This window comes from Zeus faber (assembly GCF_960531495.2).
Source record: "Zeus faber genome assembly, chromosome: 12".
NCBI lineage: Eukaryota > Metazoa > Chordata > Actinopteri > Zeiformes > Zeidae > Zeus > Zeus faber.
In genome coordinates, this window is record NC_137196.1 from 16,408,588 (window position 1) to 16,429,422 (window position 20,835).

The 20,835-nt window shown below is 43.1% G+C and overlaps 1 protein-coding gene across 1 annotated transcript in view; it reads left to right on the forward strand.

Annotated features, from left to right (window-relative positions):
• The window catches only part of LOC307237631 (adenylate cyclase type 1-like), a gene marked incomplete at both ends in the record, with an annotated part of 42,374 nt that extends 21,867 nt beyond the window's left edge, over nucleotides 1–20,507 (forward strand). Inside the window, 15 exons of the mRNA XM_080010389.1 lie at nucleotides 1,482–1,640; nucleotides 2,128–2,269; nucleotides 5,923–6,078; nucleotides 9,737–9,934; nucleotides 10,950–11,047; nucleotides 11,280–11,364; nucleotides 12,214–12,303; nucleotides 13,351–13,613; nucleotides 14,013–14,139; nucleotides 14,602–14,718; nucleotides 17,523–17,669; nucleotides 17,760–17,858; nucleotides 17,932–18,046; nucleotides 19,512–19,636; nucleotides 20,094–20,507. Of these exons, the coding sequence (XP_079866515.1) occupies nucleotides 1,482–1,640; nucleotides 2,128–2,269; nucleotides 5,923–6,078; nucleotides 9,737–9,934; nucleotides 10,950–11,047; nucleotides 11,280–11,364; nucleotides 12,214–12,303; nucleotides 13,351–13,613; nucleotides 14,013–14,139; nucleotides 14,602–14,718; nucleotides 17,523–17,669; nucleotides 17,760–17,858; nucleotides 17,932–18,046; nucleotides 19,512–19,636; nucleotides 20,094–20,507 (2,335 nt within the window). The remainder of the gene's footprint in view (nucleotides 1–1,481; nucleotides 1,641–2,127; nucleotides 2,270–5,922; nucleotides 6,079–9,736; nucleotides 9,935–10,949; nucleotides 11,048–11,279; nucleotides 11,365–12,213; nucleotides 12,304–13,350; nucleotides 13,614–14,012; nucleotides 14,140–14,601; nucleotides 14,719–17,522; nucleotides 17,670–17,759; nucleotides 17,859–17,931; nucleotides 18,047–19,511; nucleotides 19,637–20,093) is intronic.
• Between the last annotated feature and the right edge of the window lie 328 nt (nucleotides 20,508–20,835).

Sequence of the window (20,835 nt, forward strand, 5' to 3'; positions counted from 1 at the left end):
ATATATATATATATTTAATTACATTAATTTCATCACCTTTTAAAATTGTTTTCACCCATCAAAAAGTTCTTTGTGTGTTCAGTTTTATCTATTTGTTTGATAATAAGTTAAATGTTCTCAAATATAGAAACTTTAAGTTTTTCAAATTGATTTGAGAATCCTGCACTTTTTGACAAAATATCGGCCAAAATATCGGTTGGGCTACGACTCTCCAAAATCGGGATCGGCATCGGACCCAAAATCTGGCATCGGTCAGGCTCTAAGATAGATGGATAGTATATGATGATAGATGGATAGTATATGATGATAGATGGATAGTATATGATGATAGATGGATAGTATATGATGATAGATGGATAGATGATAGATAAATAATAAATTAATACGCATTTAAAAGGGGAGAAATTGCCAATATGCAATAAACCCAAAAAAATTATAAAAAAATATAAAACATGGAACAAAATGGAAAAGAAAATGAAATAATCGATATAATGATCCATAAAATAATCCTATGTAAAGGATATAAAAGATTTCCCCCAGATCCCGATCCCGTAGATAAATAAAATAACTTGCAATGGACCAGTAAGAAAAGCTAAACCAGTGGCAAAAACAGACAGAAGAGTTTTAATACAGAAAAAAATAAATCATAATAGTCCAGACAAACAGTGCATTTATCCAAAGCGGCTTTCAGCAGAACCTGCTCGGTTTGTCCTCCACATTGGAAGTGGGCCAGGAGTAAGGAGACGTCCCCGGTCTCAGACACCCACCCGAGGAAAAATGGTTCGGTCAAAAAAAAAAAAAAAAAGGAAAAATGGTGAAAGGAGGCCATTATGATGCAGAGCCCCCAAAATCCCAAAATCCAGCAGCTACAGGAGGAAACGAGAGGAACAAGACAAATAGACATACAGAGAGGTGGAACGCAAAGCTGCTCCATGATAAATTGAAACGATGCTTATAAATAGTCATAACTTAAAATGTAAAAATATTTGCCAATATTCCCCCAAATTACGACAGGGAGAAATCACTGCAGAAAACAAGCCTAATACAGGACCAATATGCTATAAAGGCCTAATAATTAATTATTCATTCCATAGTAATTTCTTATTTTACATAGTAGTTTCAGGGTTAATCTATCTGTATCTGTCTCTGTCTTTCTATATTTTAAGTAAATATATAATGGTTCAGAATTAAAAAAGAAAACATTTTTTTAAACATTTTCATTTTAGTAATTGTATTTATTTAATATGATATGAATAGTATTTATTTATTATATTATATTATATTATTTGTATTTATTATATTATTAATAATAAATTATAAATTATTTTAAATGATATTCATATTAATATATAAACCAGTATTATTATTATTATTATTATTCTTATTATTATTTATTTTTATTTTTATTTTTTATTCCTCCATTATTTCCTCCCATATAATTATTTAAATAATGCTAATCAACATCATCTCTCCCCCTGCAGTTCAGTGGCCGAGGCCACGGAGGTGAACCTGAACATGCGTGTGGGCCTGCACACCGGCCGGGTGCTGTGCGGCGTGCTGGGCCTCAGGAAGTGGCAGTACGACGTCTGGTCCAACGATGTGACGCTGGCCAACGTCATGGAGGCCGGAGGACTCCCCGGGTCGGTGCCGCGCTTTCTGACCTTTTTGGAAAATTAGAGTTCAGAATGCAAAAATTCCACCAGCATTGACCTAGAGGTCCAATGAATCGACTGGATCAGTGCATGGGTGGAGGGAAACATGGCAGGATTTTAACTTTCTGGAGTTCTCCAGATGCTAGACAGATGGAGGACGAACAGCTGCTTCCATTATCTTCCATTCACTGCCATTTAACATGGAAATAATTGTTGCTGTAGTCAAAGAGTAGAGGGTGAAGGGAAACAATGTCTCTTAATATATATATATATTTCTCACTACAAGATGCATGTATTAAGTATGCGGCCCCTGAGGGAGCCCCCTTCAGATCTATTATTCATCCTGACAAGATACTCACACCTAGCACATCTCCAGTGGACTGGCTCGGCAGTGGAAGTGCTGGACTCCTGGCTGTAACCCAGATCCCGATCCAATCCAGTATTGATCCTTCCCTCCCCCGTTTGTGTTCCGCAGCAAAGTGCACATCACCAGATCCACGCTGGAGTGCCTGAACGGAGACTACGAGGTGGAGCCGGGCAACGGGCACGAGAGGAACGCCTTCCTCCAAAAGCACGAGATCGAAACCTTCTTCATAGTGCCGTCCCACCGACGGAAGGTATATCCCTCGGCTTTCAGACCTTCAGTGTTATCCGTCCATAATGGACCTACCTTCTGGCTTCGGAGGTGCGATTAAAAAAAGAGCTTTATCATACGCTCTTAATCTCTACGCCAAGATATATTCTCCGCCGTTGCCGTAACGCTCGCCCTCAGAATTGGAAAGAGAATCAGTTTTGAAATGAGGGCTCAAAGCCCGGGACGCCGCGGTTTGCACTCCGCTGCACACGCTGCGAGATGAGATGAGATGAGATGAACTTCAAGCCTCGCAGCCTGCGATGTACTGGACCACGTTGTGTAAAAACACTGCCCCGTGGCAACTATCATCCCAAATCGGCTGCTTTCACGAGTGCGCGGATACTCGCCCGGACGTGTGTGCGCTGCAGAGGCAATGTTCGGAGTCCTTCCTTCGCCGTGTATAATGGGCGTGCGCAGACGAGACGGGAAAATGGAAAGCGGCAATGTACGGCACGGCAATATGTAAATATCCAAGACCCAATATCGAGTAAGGCCGCCCTTTGCCTTCAGGACAGCTTCGATCCGTCATGGAAAGCCGTCCTGAACGTTGGGTCGTTGGAATATTCTTCAAGAAGAAAAGCCTCCAGTTCTTTTAGGGATGAGGAAGGTGGAGAGCGACTTTGCTCCAGAACTTCCCATGGAGGTTCAGTGGATCTCAGATGGGGGTGATTCGCGGAGGTCGCGGTAGGCGGGTGACTGTTTCCTGGTGGTTCATCGTGAAACCACTCTCGAATGCTCCTCCTGGAATATGGGAAACATCATGAGGGAAACTGTTTGAACCCGAGGCTGAACCTGAAAATGACCTCATGGTCCTTGGCCGTTATATGGCCGCAATTATTGGACCCAACGACTCCTTGGAGATGGCCGCTCCTACCTCTATGGATCCCACGCCTTGTTTAGAAGATGGTTACGGGGACACATATGAGTAATCTGACCATATCACTTTCTTCCTCGTTCAAGGTTCATGGTTTTGTGCTCCTCACATGAAGTGAGTCGTCTTTGGATACCGTTGGTTTGTGGATACAAGTATTTGCCGATACTGTATCTGGTCCTGATTGTTGAGACCGATACCGTTGATATATTTTATAATTTCCGTTTTTATGATGGTTACACCTGCAATTTCCAGCAGTGGCTATGTCACCTCTTTGGAGCTCCGTTCTTGGGCTCATGTTTCTTTGCGAACTCACATATCAAAACGCAAATTGTCAGACATGTTTTACAGCTGACACACACTGTTAATTGTCATCCGTGTATTATGACTCACCGCCTCAAACTGCTTTGGTAACTGTGATTTGGCTACTTCAGAGTTAGGCTCGCTTTGCCTCTCCCGCAGGGGAAAGGTCTAAGACACGTTATGATTCAGGGATGAATGAAAATCAAAAACGCTGCGGGTGGTTTTATTGATTAAACCAATCAAAATCCTGGAGGAGAGGGACAGGACTAACCCTTTTGATAGAACTTGTGGAGCATTTTGCAAAGGCGCTAAAGTCTGATTATACTCTAACTCTCTCTATACATCCCCTTTATATATCAAATTCTCTAAAACAAATTTGCAGGTGCCTTAATAGTATATATACAATATATATACAGTATGTATCCACTATACAGTATATATTCAGAATATATACAGTATGCATCCAGTATACAGTATATATTCAGTATATATACAGTTTGTATCCAGTATACAGTATATATTCAGTATATATACACTATGTATCAACTATATAGTATATATACAGTATAGATACAGTATATATTTTCAGTATATATACAGTATACATCCAGTATATATTCAGTGTATATATATAAATACAGTATATATACAGTATGAATACAGTATATATACAGTATACATTCAGTATATTTACAGTTTATATACAGTATGTATCTAGTATACAGTATATATTTAGTATATATTCAGTCTATATATATAGTATATTTACACAGTATGTGTCCTGTATAGAGTATATATTCAGAATATATACAGTATATGTTAACTGTGTGCTCAATGCTGCAGGGAGGACGTTTTAATCTTCTCTTCTTGTGTCAGTACTTTCGGCCTGTTCTTTATTTCCTTCCCTCCTCTGTTAGTTATTACCTTGTGGCGGGTTTTCGCGTTACGCAAGATAAGACTTTACATCCTGACGCGAACCTGCAGCATCCCGCTCTTCTACATTTTTCTCTCATATGTGGGAAGAAGAAGACTTTGCTAATCCTCTTAATAGAGCTGGTGGTAATACTTCATCAAAGACGCCTGGCGTAGAGCACGGGGGGCAGAGAGAGAGAGGGAGGTTTCATGTCCACTCATTCACTCCCGCAGTGTCTTTCATTTACGGGTGAAAAGGTCACACTTTCCAACTGTGCATGCTAAACACACCATGTATTTATTATTATTATTATTATTATTATTATTATTATTATTATTATTATTATTATTATTATTATTATTATTATTGTTACAATGCTTGTTATTATTACTATTATTATTATGGTTACTACTATTATAATTATTATTATTATTATTATTATTATTATTATTATTATTATTACTACTACTACTACTACTCTTATTATTATTATTGCTACAATTATTGTTATTATTATTATAACTTGTATTATTATTATTATTGTTATTACTATCATTATTATCATTATTGTTACAATGCTTGTTATTATTATTATTATTGTTACAATTATTGTAATTATTATTATTACTTTTATTATTAGTAGTAGTATTATTATTGTTATTGTTATTATTGTTATCACAATCATTATTATTATTATTATTTCCAAACCCTATCCTGGATTTCTTTCTTTAAAGGTCCCATATTATGAAATAATATGAAACTGTGAAATAAGACAACCAATTCAGCTTGTGAGCTCGCCATTTCAGAAAACACGTGATTCCACAACCAGTTCAGATTTGCCTCCCCGTTCTACGTCAAGTGGAGGCTCATTTGAATAACACCGCCGTCCATCTGAGTACCTCCACCCGCGGCTTGAGAAATAGCAAGTGCCCGACTCGCTAGCATTATGTGGAAGCTAAGAGCTAAGCATGGGAAGTGCTTTGCTGTTGGCTGCACACACCAGCACAAAACTTTTAAAAGAAAGAGGAAATAATACCAACGGATCCGTGACAAAACTGCCGGCGAGGGAAATAATAATTGTGCGCTGTGTTCCTTTTGCCGTCGGGCACGAGCCAACACTAATAGTGGAGGCACACCTGTCACCCCTCTGGTTTTCCCCGGGGTTCTCCCGTATTTGACCCTTCTCTCCCGCCGTGCTCCCGTTGAAATATTTTCCTGTGAATACAAGTACGTTTTTAACCTTTCTCGGAACGGAAATAGGTTGTCCGTGACATCGATGGAGGCTGTGCCGCGTGATCGAAGCGTTTTGGTTTTTTTCGCTCCGGGGTCCGCTGAGTGTTTCTCCAGACAAACAAAAAAAAGCCCTGTGCGTAAGGGGGTGATATAGAGATTATGCAAACCACTAGCTTGCTAATTGCGAGTTTTCCATCGGTGTGTGTGTGCGTGTGCGAGCGCGCGCACGTGCGTGGGTGTGTTACAATCGACACCGTACCGCATGCGCCTATCACGTCCTAATCCCTCGCTCCGTTTTGCTTTTCTTTCCGGGCAGATCTTCCCCGGCCTGATCCTGTCGGACATCAAGCCGGCCAAGAAGATGAAGTTCAAGACGGTGTGCTACCTGCTGGTGCAGCTGATGCACTGCAGGAAGATGTTCAAGGCCGAGATCCCCTTCTCCAACGTCATGAACTGCGAGGACGGCGACAAGGTGCGTGCAAAACAAGCGACAGAACAACAAATCACAACAACAACAACAACAACAACAACTGTTAACCACGCTGTAGGTGTGCGTTTCAAATGAATTTAGTATTTGTAGGCTGTTTGTTTTCACAGGAAATCATCATTTGCATAAATCCAGATCTAAGAGTGAAGGTGATCTGAGTCGATGACCCTGTGGAATAATGATGTTTAACGCACACGTGCCGGCACACACACACACACACACACGCACACGCACACACACACACACACACACACACACACACACACACACACACACACACACACACACACACACACTCATCACACTCACTGAACGCCGTGAGAGATTGTGGGAATTACCCTGGGTGTCAAAGAGCCTGTTTGATCTTGTGCACCGAGAAATAAAAATCCCAAGGCCTGACGGGTGGACTTAGCAGTACGAGTCTATTTTAGCCCACAGGCCCGTGCGTGTGTGTGCGTGTGTGTGTGTGTGTGTGTGTGTGTGTGTGTTTTTGTGTGATACTTGTGTAACGTGCTACCTAACCGAACCCCAGATTCCATTGATCCACAATAATTCCTATAAAAGCAATATTTCATGCTGCGGTGGAAAAAAATGGACGTCCAATTGAGACGACAGGGAAAAAAAAATAAAAGCGGAGGGGGGGCGGGAGGGTTGGGGTGATGAGGTATCTGCTGAGCGTCTGGTCATTTCCCATTCAGACCACACACACTCTCCAGGCATGGTGGTGGTGGTGTTGGTGGTGGTGGTGGGGGGGGGGTTATGGAGGAGACGTGCAGTGAATGAACAGGATATGAGTTCCAGAGGAGACCATATCTGCAAGATGGAGAGACCTGTGCACCCACGGGAATAATAATAATAATAATAATAATAATAATAATAATAATAATGATGACGACAAACTAACAAGACCTCAACCATGTCTGTGCGTGCTGCCGTTGGCATGTTTCCGATACTTATAGCTGAAAAACGCCTATATTAAAAAAAAAAAACAACACAGCAATAACAATAGGAAGCTATATTTAACTATAGCTATATTTTGCGTTAAATCCAATGCATGGGATCCAGGTCAGTCGGTGTGACATGCGTGACGTGTTTGAGAAAACGATGTACATCCCCCAGGGGCGTCGTTAGGGGTGGGCATCCGGGACTTTAGCCCCGAATGTTTCATGAATAGCCCCCGATCTAAAAAAATCCCCGCAGGGCCGGCTCTTCCTATAGGCGACACGGGCTGCTGCCAATTGCGCACCGTCTGCTCCCTCTCTGACAGTGCCAACTGTGCCCGCGGCATGCCAGCGCAATCGGTGCGCCAAAACGGCCTAACCCTGCTTGGGCTCAGCCCCTAATTTATTAAGGTAAATGTTGGAACTAACTACAATTCAAGATGACAAATAACTAGGGGGCACAAAGAATTTGTGCGGACCTCCCACATTGGGACCGGCACCTATTTGATTGGATCAGGCACCTCCTTTGAGATGTCAATCACATACCTGTCATCCCTCCAGTTTTTCCTCGGGATTCTCCCGTATTTTTCACTTCTCGCCCGCTGTCCTCCCCTTTAAATGTTTTTCCGTTTACCTCCCGTATTTCCAAGAAAAACAAAAGAAAATCTCAGCTCTCCGATCTCTGCTCAGCGAGCTCTCCGTGTGATGAGAGTGATCCTCGAGAGTACCCGTTCCCCGTTTCTCCAAACAAAACCAAAAATAATGTGTACGTGTGGTAGTTTCTCCAACCACGCGCCACCCAAATGGCGCGTTCAGGGACCCCCGGCACAGGGACACAGAAGACGGGGGTTGTAGATACCAGTTTATTGTAAGGAGTGGGCCAGCTGGAATTAGCCTCGGATAGAACATGTCATGAGACGGGCTCCTCTCCTGAGTGTGTGTGGGGATGGGGGTTTTACCTGCTGCTCCTCAGACCAGCCAATGAGCAACAGGTATGCAGCCACTTTGATCCCAATCACCTAGATCCAGGGCTGATGTCGTTGCTCAAACCAGACCATCCCCACACCACAGTATGTAATGTTTCTTTTTTATCGTAGATGTATTTCCCTGATTGGATAAAACGAAAAAGCTTGTGTGTAAACAGGAAAGTTCCTCAGTCACTCTCTTACCCGTGTCGTGCAATGATGATGCAGCGACGCAGTGCTGCAGTGCTACAGTGACCGTTCTTTGTGACCAATCAGTAGTCTGCGGTGTTTTCACGTGACCTTTTGTTATCGCCTCAGCTCGATACTAACTCCTAGTACAGATATACTGTCATCCGAGGTGGATCAAACTTGGGCCACTGCGTGTGTGGACTGCCCCGAATACAACTCTCATTCATTCTTGTCCGTGGGTTTGACGGTTTCTGAGCGCCAGACACTTTGACTGGTGATAATGGCTCGGCGAATAATAACAAAAAGCCGAGCAAAAACAAAAACTATATCATTTTAATTTACAGTATATGCAGGTTAAAGAAGTAGTTAAATAAGGAGCTTCTTGCTCATTTTAGGACCGGATGCCCAGAGAGAGAAAGAAAAAAGAAAGAAAACAACATCCAGTATTGCCCTATAGTTGATCTTCCCCTGCAATCCTATTGTGACACTGATGATCTTTGAGCTTCACAGTTCATTGCCTTTATCCTGTACACACACACACACACACACACACACACACAGACCAATCTTGCCGTGCTAACTGGCTGGCTGTGCTTCAGCACTCGGCGTATTATAATGACGGCTGCTTTTCGGCGTCGGATGCAGCGGGGTGCATCCAGTTATGAAGTTAAGTGTGAGGGCCATGTCATCATCCAACTGTATAATCAGCTGTGCATTATTTAGGTTGAATCCTCCCCTCAACCGACTCATTGGTCTGATGTCATTCTGCGGAGCGGTGAACTCTAATTTACTATTTACTGCATGGTTTACCGCCCTGAAGTTCGGGGATATACACCATATTAAAGTAGAACTCTGCAATTTTTCAAGCTAAGCCTCTTAAGAATCGTCTTAAGGTGGACTGTGACAATGTGCCCTTGGGCCACGCCCACCTCGAAAAAGCCCCATGGACATACATGGACAATCTCAATTCCATTCCATTGCTTGTTTGAACTTTTTCCAGATACAGAGAAGTATAGAATTTGGTTCAATCGTCCACATAGCAACTCGGGGGTTGGGGGGCTGGTCATATATTTGGCCATTCTTACGATAAAAATGGGTGGTGTTCCCCTTTAAATCGATCCAGTATAATAGCTTATGGATAATAATATAGCTTCAGTCGACTCTAGATCCCGATGCCGATCACTCAGGTTTGACTTCCAATGATCGAAAAATAATAATAATAATAATAATACCAATAAAAATACCAGAGTGAGGCAGTCACTCGCCACCCATGTGGCTTTTCCCGGTCTCACCGACGCAGAGACACAGGCAAGGATGTGAAGGACAAACACGTTTATTGGCAAGGATGTCGCCAGGAGCAGATGGAATCGGGTCATGACAAACATTCCCCTCCCATGTGTGAGTGGGCATTGGGGGATTTAACTCGTGCTCATCGATTTCTCTGATGAGCAACAGGCGCACAGCCGCACCTGATCCCGGGCACCCGCACCACACAGAGTTTTCCTTCAACTCTTCCACATTCCAAACATTCTCCGTCCCTTCTGTTAGCGGAGGGCCATGCGGACGGCGCCAGAGAAGCTGAGGAACCGCAACAAGGCCAGCCAGGCCAACCCCGTCCAGAGCAGCCCCCGGACCCGGGTCAACCGCTACATCGGGCGGCTGATCGAGGCCCGGCAGACCGAGTCCGACACAGCCGACCTCAACTTCCTCACCCTCATGTACAAGTGCTCCGAGCACGAGCAGAGGGTGAGTGCCTTTAAATTGGGCATTGTAACGGATACAGTACAGCCAGCCAAATAAGTGGCCAATTAACCACCGACAAGGGGGTTCGTTATTGCTCTGAAGGGGGTTATTTTGTGATAATGGCTGGCTGCTCGTTTTCCAGCTTAATACACGGCTACTTACTATGTAATCATGTTGTTGACACAGAATATTGATTAAAAAATATTTTATAACTAGTTAAGAGCCTAGTTTAAGAGCTTCCGCAAAGACAGCGACTGAGTTCCATTCCGGGGACCAGGTCAGTCATAGTGTATATAGGTCATAGTGTATATAGTGTATATAGTATATATAGTGTATATAGTGTATATGGTATATATAGTGTATATAGTTTATTCAGTGTATTTAGTGTATATAGTGTATATAGTTTATATAGTGTCTATACTGTATATGGTATATATTGTGTATATAGTATATATAGTGTATATAGTATATATGGTATGTATAGTTTATATAGTTTATTCAGAGTATATTGTGTATATAGTGTATATAGTACATACAGTATATTGTGTATATAGTGTACATAGTATATAAAGGGCACCCAGCGCGCATTCCGCGGTATTGTATACCGGTATTGTGTACAATACAGACTGGTCAGAGAGCTATTCGTAAGTCCGCACGTCGTTAAACAGGCAGGTCATTAAGTGAGGCGTACCTGTTTTACTTAACTACTTTTCTTTCACCCTATACATGACAAACCTATTTACTGTAATTAATGATCAATTGGACATGTCTGCGCTCATCTCTTCAAGTCCTCCGTTGTAGTTCCTACGTAGCATCGCTAGATGGTGCTGCGCGACATGGCGGACGTGACAGCGGGCAGAGAAGCGGTTGCCCCCGGCGATGGTCATTATGAGCAGACAGCGCTCGTTATTCATAAATCGACCAATGAGAATCATGTAATGCATAACACGTGGCATAATATTAATCTTTTCAACCTCAATCTTTCCTGGTGCTGTTGTGGTGTCTCTGGTCCTCATAGTATCACCAGGTCCCCGACGAGCACTTCACCAGCGCCGTGGTTCTGTCCCTTATCCTCGCTGCCTTGTTTGGCCTTGTCTATCTCCTCATCATACCCCAGTACGTATCTATCTATCTATCTATCTATCTATCTATCTATCTATCTATCTATCTATCTATCTATCTTTCTATCTAACAGTACACACACTCTTGTTGCTATTTTATTACTATTTCTCTTTGTGACCTACTGTTCATTTCTCTTATTTTTGTTCTTGTTCTTCATTACTAACGTATCCCCTCCATCCTTCTTTCTTCTCTCTTCTCTCCTTTCCTTCTCTTCTCATCCTCCCAGGGGCACAATAGTGTTGGTCCTACTTGTCTTCTGCGTCTGTTTCCTAGTAGCTTGTATCATGTACCTGCATGTCACTAGAGTTCAGGTAAATAAAGCTGCTTTTCTCGCCCTCTCTGGGCGCGTACTTTCCTTCACCCGCGGAATGAGAATAGTGATTGTTTTTTTTTCCCATTTAACTGTTCATGTCGAAATCTGCTGACGGAGCTTAATAATTCAAACGTCCATACTGCGGTGTTTAAATATTAAGGATTATTTCTTTTCACCGGCTTTGGAAATATATCTCCGAGCCCGAATTTTTTGCATTTCAACTCAGAACGGAGCGGCGGGCCAGTTAATTTAAGCTTTTGTTCAGGTCGACTTCCTTAAGGCTCTCCACAGCCCAAGTAATTACATTTTCCTTTTACATCCGTTTTTTACTTACCATTTTGCCTGGTAAGGTTTTCCCCCCCTGCCTCGTAACCCGCTCACCTCAGTCGACCTCAAACTCATCGCTGAGAAGATCACGCTCACGTCACGATCACGCGATCTGCTCAAAGCATCTCAACGGGGTCGCTCACTTGAATACGTGGTCGTACAAAGGGCACGACTCTGAGCCTCTCAACTAAAACTCAATCCAAACGCTTCGGATGTTGTGCTGTGAAAAATCCGAGGTTGCAGCCTCTCATCGTTATGAATTTAAAATACTACATTTGATCAAATTTGATAAACATCTTTGATAAACATCAGACAGATGGACGGTTGGATGGATGGATGGATGGACAGACGGACGAACAGGTGGATGGATGGATGGACGAACAGACAGACGGACGGGTGGATGGATGGATGGATATTGTGATGATACCGTTGAAAAATGATAAAAATAACATTAATCTATCGGCCCAGCCCTATTCATATTCATACTCTCTCTCTCTCTCTCTCTCTCTCTCTCTCCCAGTGCTTTCCAGGGTGCCTGACCATTCAGATTCGTACTTCTCTGTGTATCCTCATCGTGCTCTTAATCAACGCCGTGGCCCAGGCCTGTGTGGTGAGTAGGCGGGCGGCCGACTGGGATCCAGATTGTCTGGTGGTTTTCCTGTGTCCGACAGTTCCTTCCATCGGAACAGCTGTCTGTTTTAGATCTTTTTTTTTTCCCCGAGGGAGGTTCAATCACACCAGCAATATCTGATATTCCGTACGAAATGCCTTATTCGTGCTGTTGAAATTTTCCCCGGTGGAGAATTAACCGACTATTAATGGAGTGTCTGCAGCTGTGGTGTGAAGGGTGTGTCAACCACAGAAATAGAGTTTCAAAGAGGCCTTTCAAAGCCCAAATGTCTGTACTGCTGTCTGTGCTGCCCCCCACCCCCTTTTTTTTTTTTTTGCTCAATAATTAACGTTTATATGCTTTGAAGTCTCTGGGACGGTTTTGTGAGAACGTTCTTATTTCAATTATGTGGCATTTAACCCCGTTAGATGCGCCCCAACTTGGTAACTAACAACATCATGTCTAAGGCGGGGGGCCTAATGCTATTATAATGAAAAACAAATGACAAATCTGTCATTCATCTTCGACATCCCAGTTTGTTGTGGAGAACTTTTTTCACTCTCCGATGCACAAAATGAAAAAAATAAATAAATAAAATAATAATTATATATATAAATACACAATAAACAAGACAGGCCTATTCAACTTGCGGCCCACCGGCGAATGTGGCCCACATGTTTCAATAGACTTGAAGGTTATGCAGGTCATGCATTTCAGACATATTTTCAAGTTGCCTTAAAGAGCCAACAACCAGCAACAAAACCACCATATGACCGACCATGCTAGAACTATTACACGGCTCTGTGGAATACACTCTTGGCATACTAATCATTTGAAATTCCAATCTGTTTAAATGTATTATTCAGTAAGTAGCCGTGTTATAAGCTGGATAATGTGCAGCCAGCCGGTCATTATTGCAAAATAACCCCATTCGGAGTGACCTGATCACGCTGTCGGGCGTTTTCTTGCTTAATTCCTTAAATGCATTGGTTCAATTTGAGCTTTTTTTTGGGAGGGGGTAAATGGATCGCTTCATCCCCCTGCTAGGTGGGGTGCATGCCCTGGCTGTGGAACAGCGCCAGCTCCAACAGCTCCATCGTCATCATCGACGTGGACGGCGGCGCCAACCACACCATGGCGGAGCTGCCGTGTGATGGCGCCCGTTACGCCTTCCTGTGCTGCATGGTGGGCACGCTCACGCTCGCCCTCTTCCTGCGCGTCTCCTGGCTGCCAAAGATGGCGCTGATGCTGCTACTGGCCGTGCTCTACGTCACCGTGCTGGAGCTGAGTGGCTTCCGCAAGACCGCCGGGTACGACGAGGCCACACGTCAAAAGATATCCACATTAATGTCGACCATATTGGCCTATTTCGCCTGGAGATTGTACGGTGGTGTCAAGTTACAATAGGAATGCAATTGCCATTAAATTAATCCAAAATGAAGACATTGAAACGATATGTATATATATATATAATTATGTACATCCCTGAATTTAATACAATTTTATGTAGCATTAGTCTAAAATAAAATAAGATAAATAATATTTTTTCTTTAAGTAATAAAAAGCAATATAATCAGAATAAGAATATGCAAACAAAAAGCAACATGCTGTATTAACTATTTCCAACAGACAGACAGATAGAATGGCTGACTGATGAATCAATCGTCTGATTAATTAATCGATCAGACCTGACGTGTGTTTCTCCACAGCAAGGGGTCCCTCCAGGTCCGGGGATATGAACCCATCCTGTCCCTGCTGCTATTCACCAGTGCCCTGGCCCTGCACTCCAGACAGCTGGACCTCAAACTGCGCCTGGACTTCCTGTGGGCCGTGCAGGTCAAGAGCACATGGCCACTATGTGATATGATAGACATAGTTTATTGTAATATACATAGTTTATAATCCAACGTAGTTCACTCTATCGAAGATAGCGATCGAATGCGGACACACAAATACTTTATCATTTCTTCTTTATATGAACAGAAGTATTATATATTTATATATATTGGGGTTTTCATGTGTATTCGCCAAATGTATGTATTATAGTTATTTTCTAAAATAGTTTAAACCATATAATACATATATTGTCAAAATAATATCAATGTCATATAGTCAGTATAATGTCAATATAAGAGTTGACAATATATTATTCGCGGTCTTTTACTTCCCCCTAGTGGTAGAAAGGTATAACTACTTGTAGTTTTCATGGGGGTGTGTGTGTGTGTGTGTGTGTGTGTGTGTGTGTGTGTGTGTGTGTGTGTGTGTGTGTGTGTGTGTGCGTGTGTGCGTGCGCGCCAGGCCGAGGAGGAGAGGGACGGCATGGAGAAGGTCAAGCTGGACAACAGACGGATCCTCTTCAATCTGCTGCCAGCACATGTGGCTCAGCACTTCCTGCTGTCCAACCCCAGGAACATGGTGCGACACACACACACACACACACACACACAAGAATAACTACAACAGCTATCAGCATCACAACAATATTAGAATTCATCAATACATCAGAGCAGCATTTCCCAACCTTGGGAACCTACAGCGGGACGCCAGAGATCGCCGTGGGGTTGGGTGGCCTGGGACGATGAGGCGTAGGTGTCTAATAAGTCAACCATTGGAGTGTCAATTCAAACATGAACAAGATGTTGTTGTTTGGATCCATTATCACATGTCAAAGAGTCTTGGGGCCCAGAAACCGTAGAACCCGTGGACATGCATGAATAATATTTGTATTCGGGCAGTCCACACACGCTGGCGTCCAAGTTTGATCCACATCGGGCTGGATTTGTAGAAGGAGTTGGTAAAAATCAGTCTTTTTTCACCCCTGTTGGCGATACCAGGAGGTAACGTGAAAAAAACCCCAGACTACTAATTGGTCACAGAGATTCGCCATTGCGTCATCATTGCGCGACACAGCACATTCTGCTTAGTATCCACATCCCTCCGCGAGCCAACTCGCCAACACGGGTAAGGGAGTGACTGAGGAAGTCTCCTTTTTTTGCTCCGTTCAACTAAACAGGTTCATTAAATTAGGGAAATAAATACACCTGCGATTAACAATTGAAAAACAAACACGCCGGGCACTGTGGTTTTCATGCCGTGGCAACGCCTGTAAATGCGTAACGGAGAGGGAGCGATCCTCGTTTCTGTGCACGTCCCAGGTCCCCACTTTTCTCCAAACAAAACAAATAAAAACAGCGTTTTGGTTTTTTTTCTTTTTAATGTGTCCTTCTTGCTCTTTATTTTATTTGATTTGATTGTTTGCCCTAATCGTAGTTCTTATGCCTTTCTTGACTTGCACCGTTTTGTGCTGCTGTGACACTCGAATTCCCCCACATCGATTAATAAAGTGTGATCTTATCTTATGAATTGTGACCAAATCCATGACTATATGTTTTGATGTGTTATGTCCTAAAAATCTTGCTTTCTCTGCTGTTAAAATGAAACCAATTCAGGCAAAAATGGCCACCAACCACAACAAAAAAAATGTAATTTACATTTAAATGCATTAAAATATTGATAATTTTTATTTAAAAAAAATTTAAATACAGTGGGGCAAAAAAGTATTTAGTCAGCCACCAATTGTGCAAGTTCTCCCACTTAAAAAGATGAGAGAGGCCTGTAATTCATCATAGGTTCACTTCGACTATGAGAGACAGAATGGGGGGAAATAATCCAGGAAATCACATTGTAGGATTTTTAATGAATTAATTGGTAAATTCCTCGGTAAAATAAGTATTTGGTCACCGACAAACAAGCAAGATTTCTGACTTTCACAGACCTGTAACTTTTTCTTTAAGAGGCTCCTCTGTCCTCCACTCGTTACCTTTATTAATGGCATCTGTTTGAACTCGTTATCAGTATAAAAGACACCTGTCCACAACCTCAAACCGTCACACTCCAAACTCCACTATGGCCAAGACCAAAGGGCTGTCAAAGGACACCAGAAACAAAATTGTAGACCTGCACCAGGCTGGGAAGACTGAACGTGCAATAGGTAAGCAGCTTGTTGTGAAGAAATCAACTGTGGGAGCAATTATTAGAAAATGGAAGACATACAAGACCACTGATAATCTCCCTCGATCTGGGGCTCCACGCAAGATCTCATCCTGTGGGGTCAAAATGATCACAAGAACAGTGAGCAAACATCCCAGAACCACACGGGGGGACCTCGTGAATGACCTGCAGAGAGCTGGGACAAAAGTAACAAAGGCTACCATCAGTAACACACTACGCCACCAGGGACTCAAATCCTGCAGTGCCAGACGTGTCCCCCTGTTAAGCCAGTACATGTCCAGGCCCGTCTGAAGTTTGCTAGAGAGCATTTGGATGATCCAGAAGAGGATTGGGAGAAAGTCATATGGTCAGATGAAACCAAAATAGAACTTTTTGGTAAAAACTTAACTTGTCGTGTTTGGAGGAGAAAGAAAGCTGAGTTGCATCCAAAGAGCACCATACCGACTGTGAAGCATGGGGGTGGAAACATCATGCTTTGGGGCTGTTTTTCTGCAGAGGGACCAGGACGACTCATCCATGTAAAGAAAAGAATGAATGGGGCCATGTATCGTGAGATTTTGAGTGAAAACCTCCTTCCATCAGAAAGGGCATTGAAGATGAAATGTGGCTGGGTCTTTCAGCATGATAATGATCCCAAACACACCGCCCGGGCAACGAAGGAGTGGCTTCGTATGAAGCATTTCAAGGTCCTGGAGTGGCCTAGCCAGTCTCCAGATCTCAACCCCATAGAAAATCTTTGGAGGAAGTTGAAAGTCCGTGTTGCCCAGCGACAGCCCCAAAACATCACTGCTCTAGAGGAGATCTGCATGGAGGAATGGGCCAAAATACCAGCAACAGTGTGTGAAAACCTTGTGAAGACTTACAGAAAACGTTTGACCTCTGTCATTTCAAACAAAGGGTATATAACAAAGTATTGAGATGAACCTTTGTTATTGACCAAATACTTATTTTCCACCATAATTTGCAAATAAATTCTTTAAAAATCAGACAATGTGATTTTCTGGATTTTTTTTTCTCATTTTGTCTCTCATAGTTGAGGTATACCTATGATAAAAATAACAGGCTTCTCTCATGTTTTTAAGTGGGAGAACTTGCACAATTGGTGGCTGACTAAATACTTTTTTGCCCCACTGTATATATATATATTTATATATATATATATATATATATATATATATAGGACTAAACGTGGCTCCTCCACATTGCAGGATCTCTACTACCAGTCCTATGCCCAGGTGGGCGTCCTGTTCGCCTCCATCCCAAACTTCAATGACTTCTACATCGAGCTGGACGGCAACAACATGGGGGTGGAGTGTCTGCGGCTGCTCAACGAGATCATCGCCGACTTTGACGAGGTGAAACCGAGAAGACCTCATTTTTGAAGCTCATTTAAAGTAATAGTTATCGGGGAATTGGTAGTTATTGTTTTTTTGTTGTTGTTGCAGCTCATGGATAAAGAGTGCTACAAAGACATTGAGAAAATCAAGACCATCGGGAGCACGTACATGGCAGCTGTGGGCCTGGTGCCCACCATTGGCACTAAGGTTTGTGTGAATGGTTTTCATCGATTACAGCCAAGACATTCAATGATGCTTATTTTTATCCTTTACTCTTTAGGCCAAAAAGTCCGTTTACGACCACCTGAGCACCATCGCCGACTATGCCATCGAGATGTTTGATGTTTTGGACGAAATCAATTATCAGTCCTACAACGACTTTGTTTTGCGAGTGGGTATGTATCGGCCCATTGCAAATACACTCCATTAATCAATCGGTTAATAAAAAAAAAATATATATATATATATATATATATATATATATAGAAGTTCAAGAGAATATTTGTCACATAGATACATACAGTCATACATATATGCAGTGAAATGTCATGACACCCGGTGATTTTAGATAACTTTCAATTTGGAGGATTTAAATGTATATTTAATTCTACACTTAATTCAAATATATAATTACAGAACCCAGAATCGTGATTGTGGCGCCGCCCCTTGCGGCCGCCTGCGCGAGCACCTCGTGTCGATTATGCCCATTTTAGTATTTTGAGAGCTTATAGAGCTTATTGTGCGCACACTCTATATTCCATTTATTATATTCTATATTCTTTCCATATGTCTCCTTGTGGCCAAAAATGGCACTGATGACACCTTGCATCAAAGATGACTATTTAAGCTGAAATAGCCATTTATTTTAACAATTATTTTAACTATTAATAAAAACATATGCTGCAGAGCATATTCTTGGGCTGTTTACCACATTATTTATTTAATTATTTTATTTATTTTATTATTACTAATTATTTATTATATATGACATTAATTATTTATTCTAATCCATTATTTTGGTGAGCTGTTTCTTATACATAATTGTGTTTATAAAATATAAAATACTAATAATGTGGGGATGGTAGCTCAGGAGGTAGAGCTGGTGGTCTAGTGATCCAAAGGTCGCTGGTTCGATCCCAGGCTCCTCCTGATAGCATGCTGTAGTGTCCTTGAGCAAGACACTTAACCCCTCATTGCTCCTGATGGCTGCGTCCGTCGGTGTTTGAACAATTGTAAGTCGCTTTGGATAAAAGCGTCTGCTAAATGACTAAAAATGGAAATATAAAATAATATATATATATATATATATACACAGGTACTCCTCACTTAACCTAGGACCAGGTCGTTCAGCGAATTGGTCGATAAGCGAGGACCCGTGTTATTTCACGGTAAGAGGGCGTGGCCATTGTGAACGCCAGTGTAGTGATTGCGGGAACGAGATTGAAAACGGTGACGAGATGTATATAGTGTATATATAGTATGTATAGTATATATACTATATTAAGTGTATATAGAATATATAGTGTATATAGTATATATTGTGTATATATTAATATATATATATATATAGTGTATACTGTGTGTATGTATATAGTGTATGTAGTATATAAAAGGTGATACGCGATGAGATGCTTGACGCTGAGACGCAGCGCGCACACTGCGATATTGTACGCAGCATGCAATGCAGACTGGTCAGAGAGCTGGTCGTTAAACAGGTAGGTCGTTAAGTGAGGAGTGCCTATATATACAGTGTATGTATATATATATATATATATATATAATTATTATTATTTTTTTAATGTTTTATTTTTTTTCACTAATGTGCTATCTTATCTTATCTGAAATGTGTCATCTGTTCAGGCATCAATGTGGGACCCGTGGTGGCGGGGGTCATTGGTGCTAGGCGACCTCAGTACGACATCTGGGGGAACACGGTGAATGTCGCCAGTCGTATGGACAGCACCGGAGTCCCTGGGAAGATACAGGTATTACAAGGCCACACGTTTGCATATCTGCCTTTCCTGGCTCATGAAGTCATTGAGAATTACTATGATCATAGGTGGCAGTTTTGCCTCCCACATGCCACCCAAGTGACGTTTTCAGGAACCTCCGGCACAGAGACACAGACAATGGAGTAGAAGGTTTTATTGTAGCGAGTGGGCTCGGTGGAACAAGCCCTGGAGCAGATGGACGTGTGTCATGACAAGGGCTCCTATCCTTAGTGTGTGTGGGGATGGGGGTTTTACCTGTTGCTCTTAAGACCACCCAACGAGCAACAGGTATCCAGCCACACTGATCCTGGGCCCCAGTTACCTAGACCCAGGACAGGTGTGGCTGCTCAAACCACAGCACACCGTAATTTTAGAGATGACGTCAAAGTTGCGATTGACAACGACCCAATAATTTGTTTATTTAATGTCTTCCTTTCTCTTGTCTCTCCAGGTGACCGAGGAGGTGTACCGGCTGCTGAACGCCAACTACGACCTGGTGTCCCGCGGCAAGGTCAGCGTCAAGGGCAAGGGCGAGATGCTCACCTACTTCCTGGAGGGGAAGGTGCAGGGTGTCGGCACGGCGACCACCTCATCGGTGATGCGCTCCGTCAGCCTGGCACGCCGCATCCACTCGTGCGGCAAGGCCAGTGGTGTGCACGCCCAGCTGGGCAGCGTGTCGTCCTCCGTCAGCCTCAACGTACACGTCCCGGTCGCCTTGGGCAACAGCAGCTGCAGCAACAGCACCAGCCAGGCCGTCTGCCTGCCGTCCGCCGTGGGCGAGGAGGGGGAGGAGGAGGAGGATGGTCTCAAGCTGACGGAGATCCAGATCGAGGGTGGGGCAGCCGTGGGGGATGTGGCAGTGTGATGGTGAGATGTGGGGAAAGGGGGCGATGGGGACGGGTGTGGAGTCAATACGGTCAAAGAAAGCACCCTGGTTGAAGTGCCAATGGAGGCGCGGCCATTGAGGCCAGCACCAATTGGAGGCGGGGCCCTGAGCCGCTGACTCCTTCCCTTGTAACTCATTCAGGGTGGGGAAGTGGTGAAGTGGGTGGGGATGGGTGTTTAATCAGTACAGTCAGACTTGGCGGAAAGCAAATACAAAGAGCCCCGGTTGGAGCGCCAACGGGAACGGAGCCAATGAGGGCGTAGTCAGTGGGGGCGGGGCCCTGAGTCGCTCACTCCTCATCCCGTAA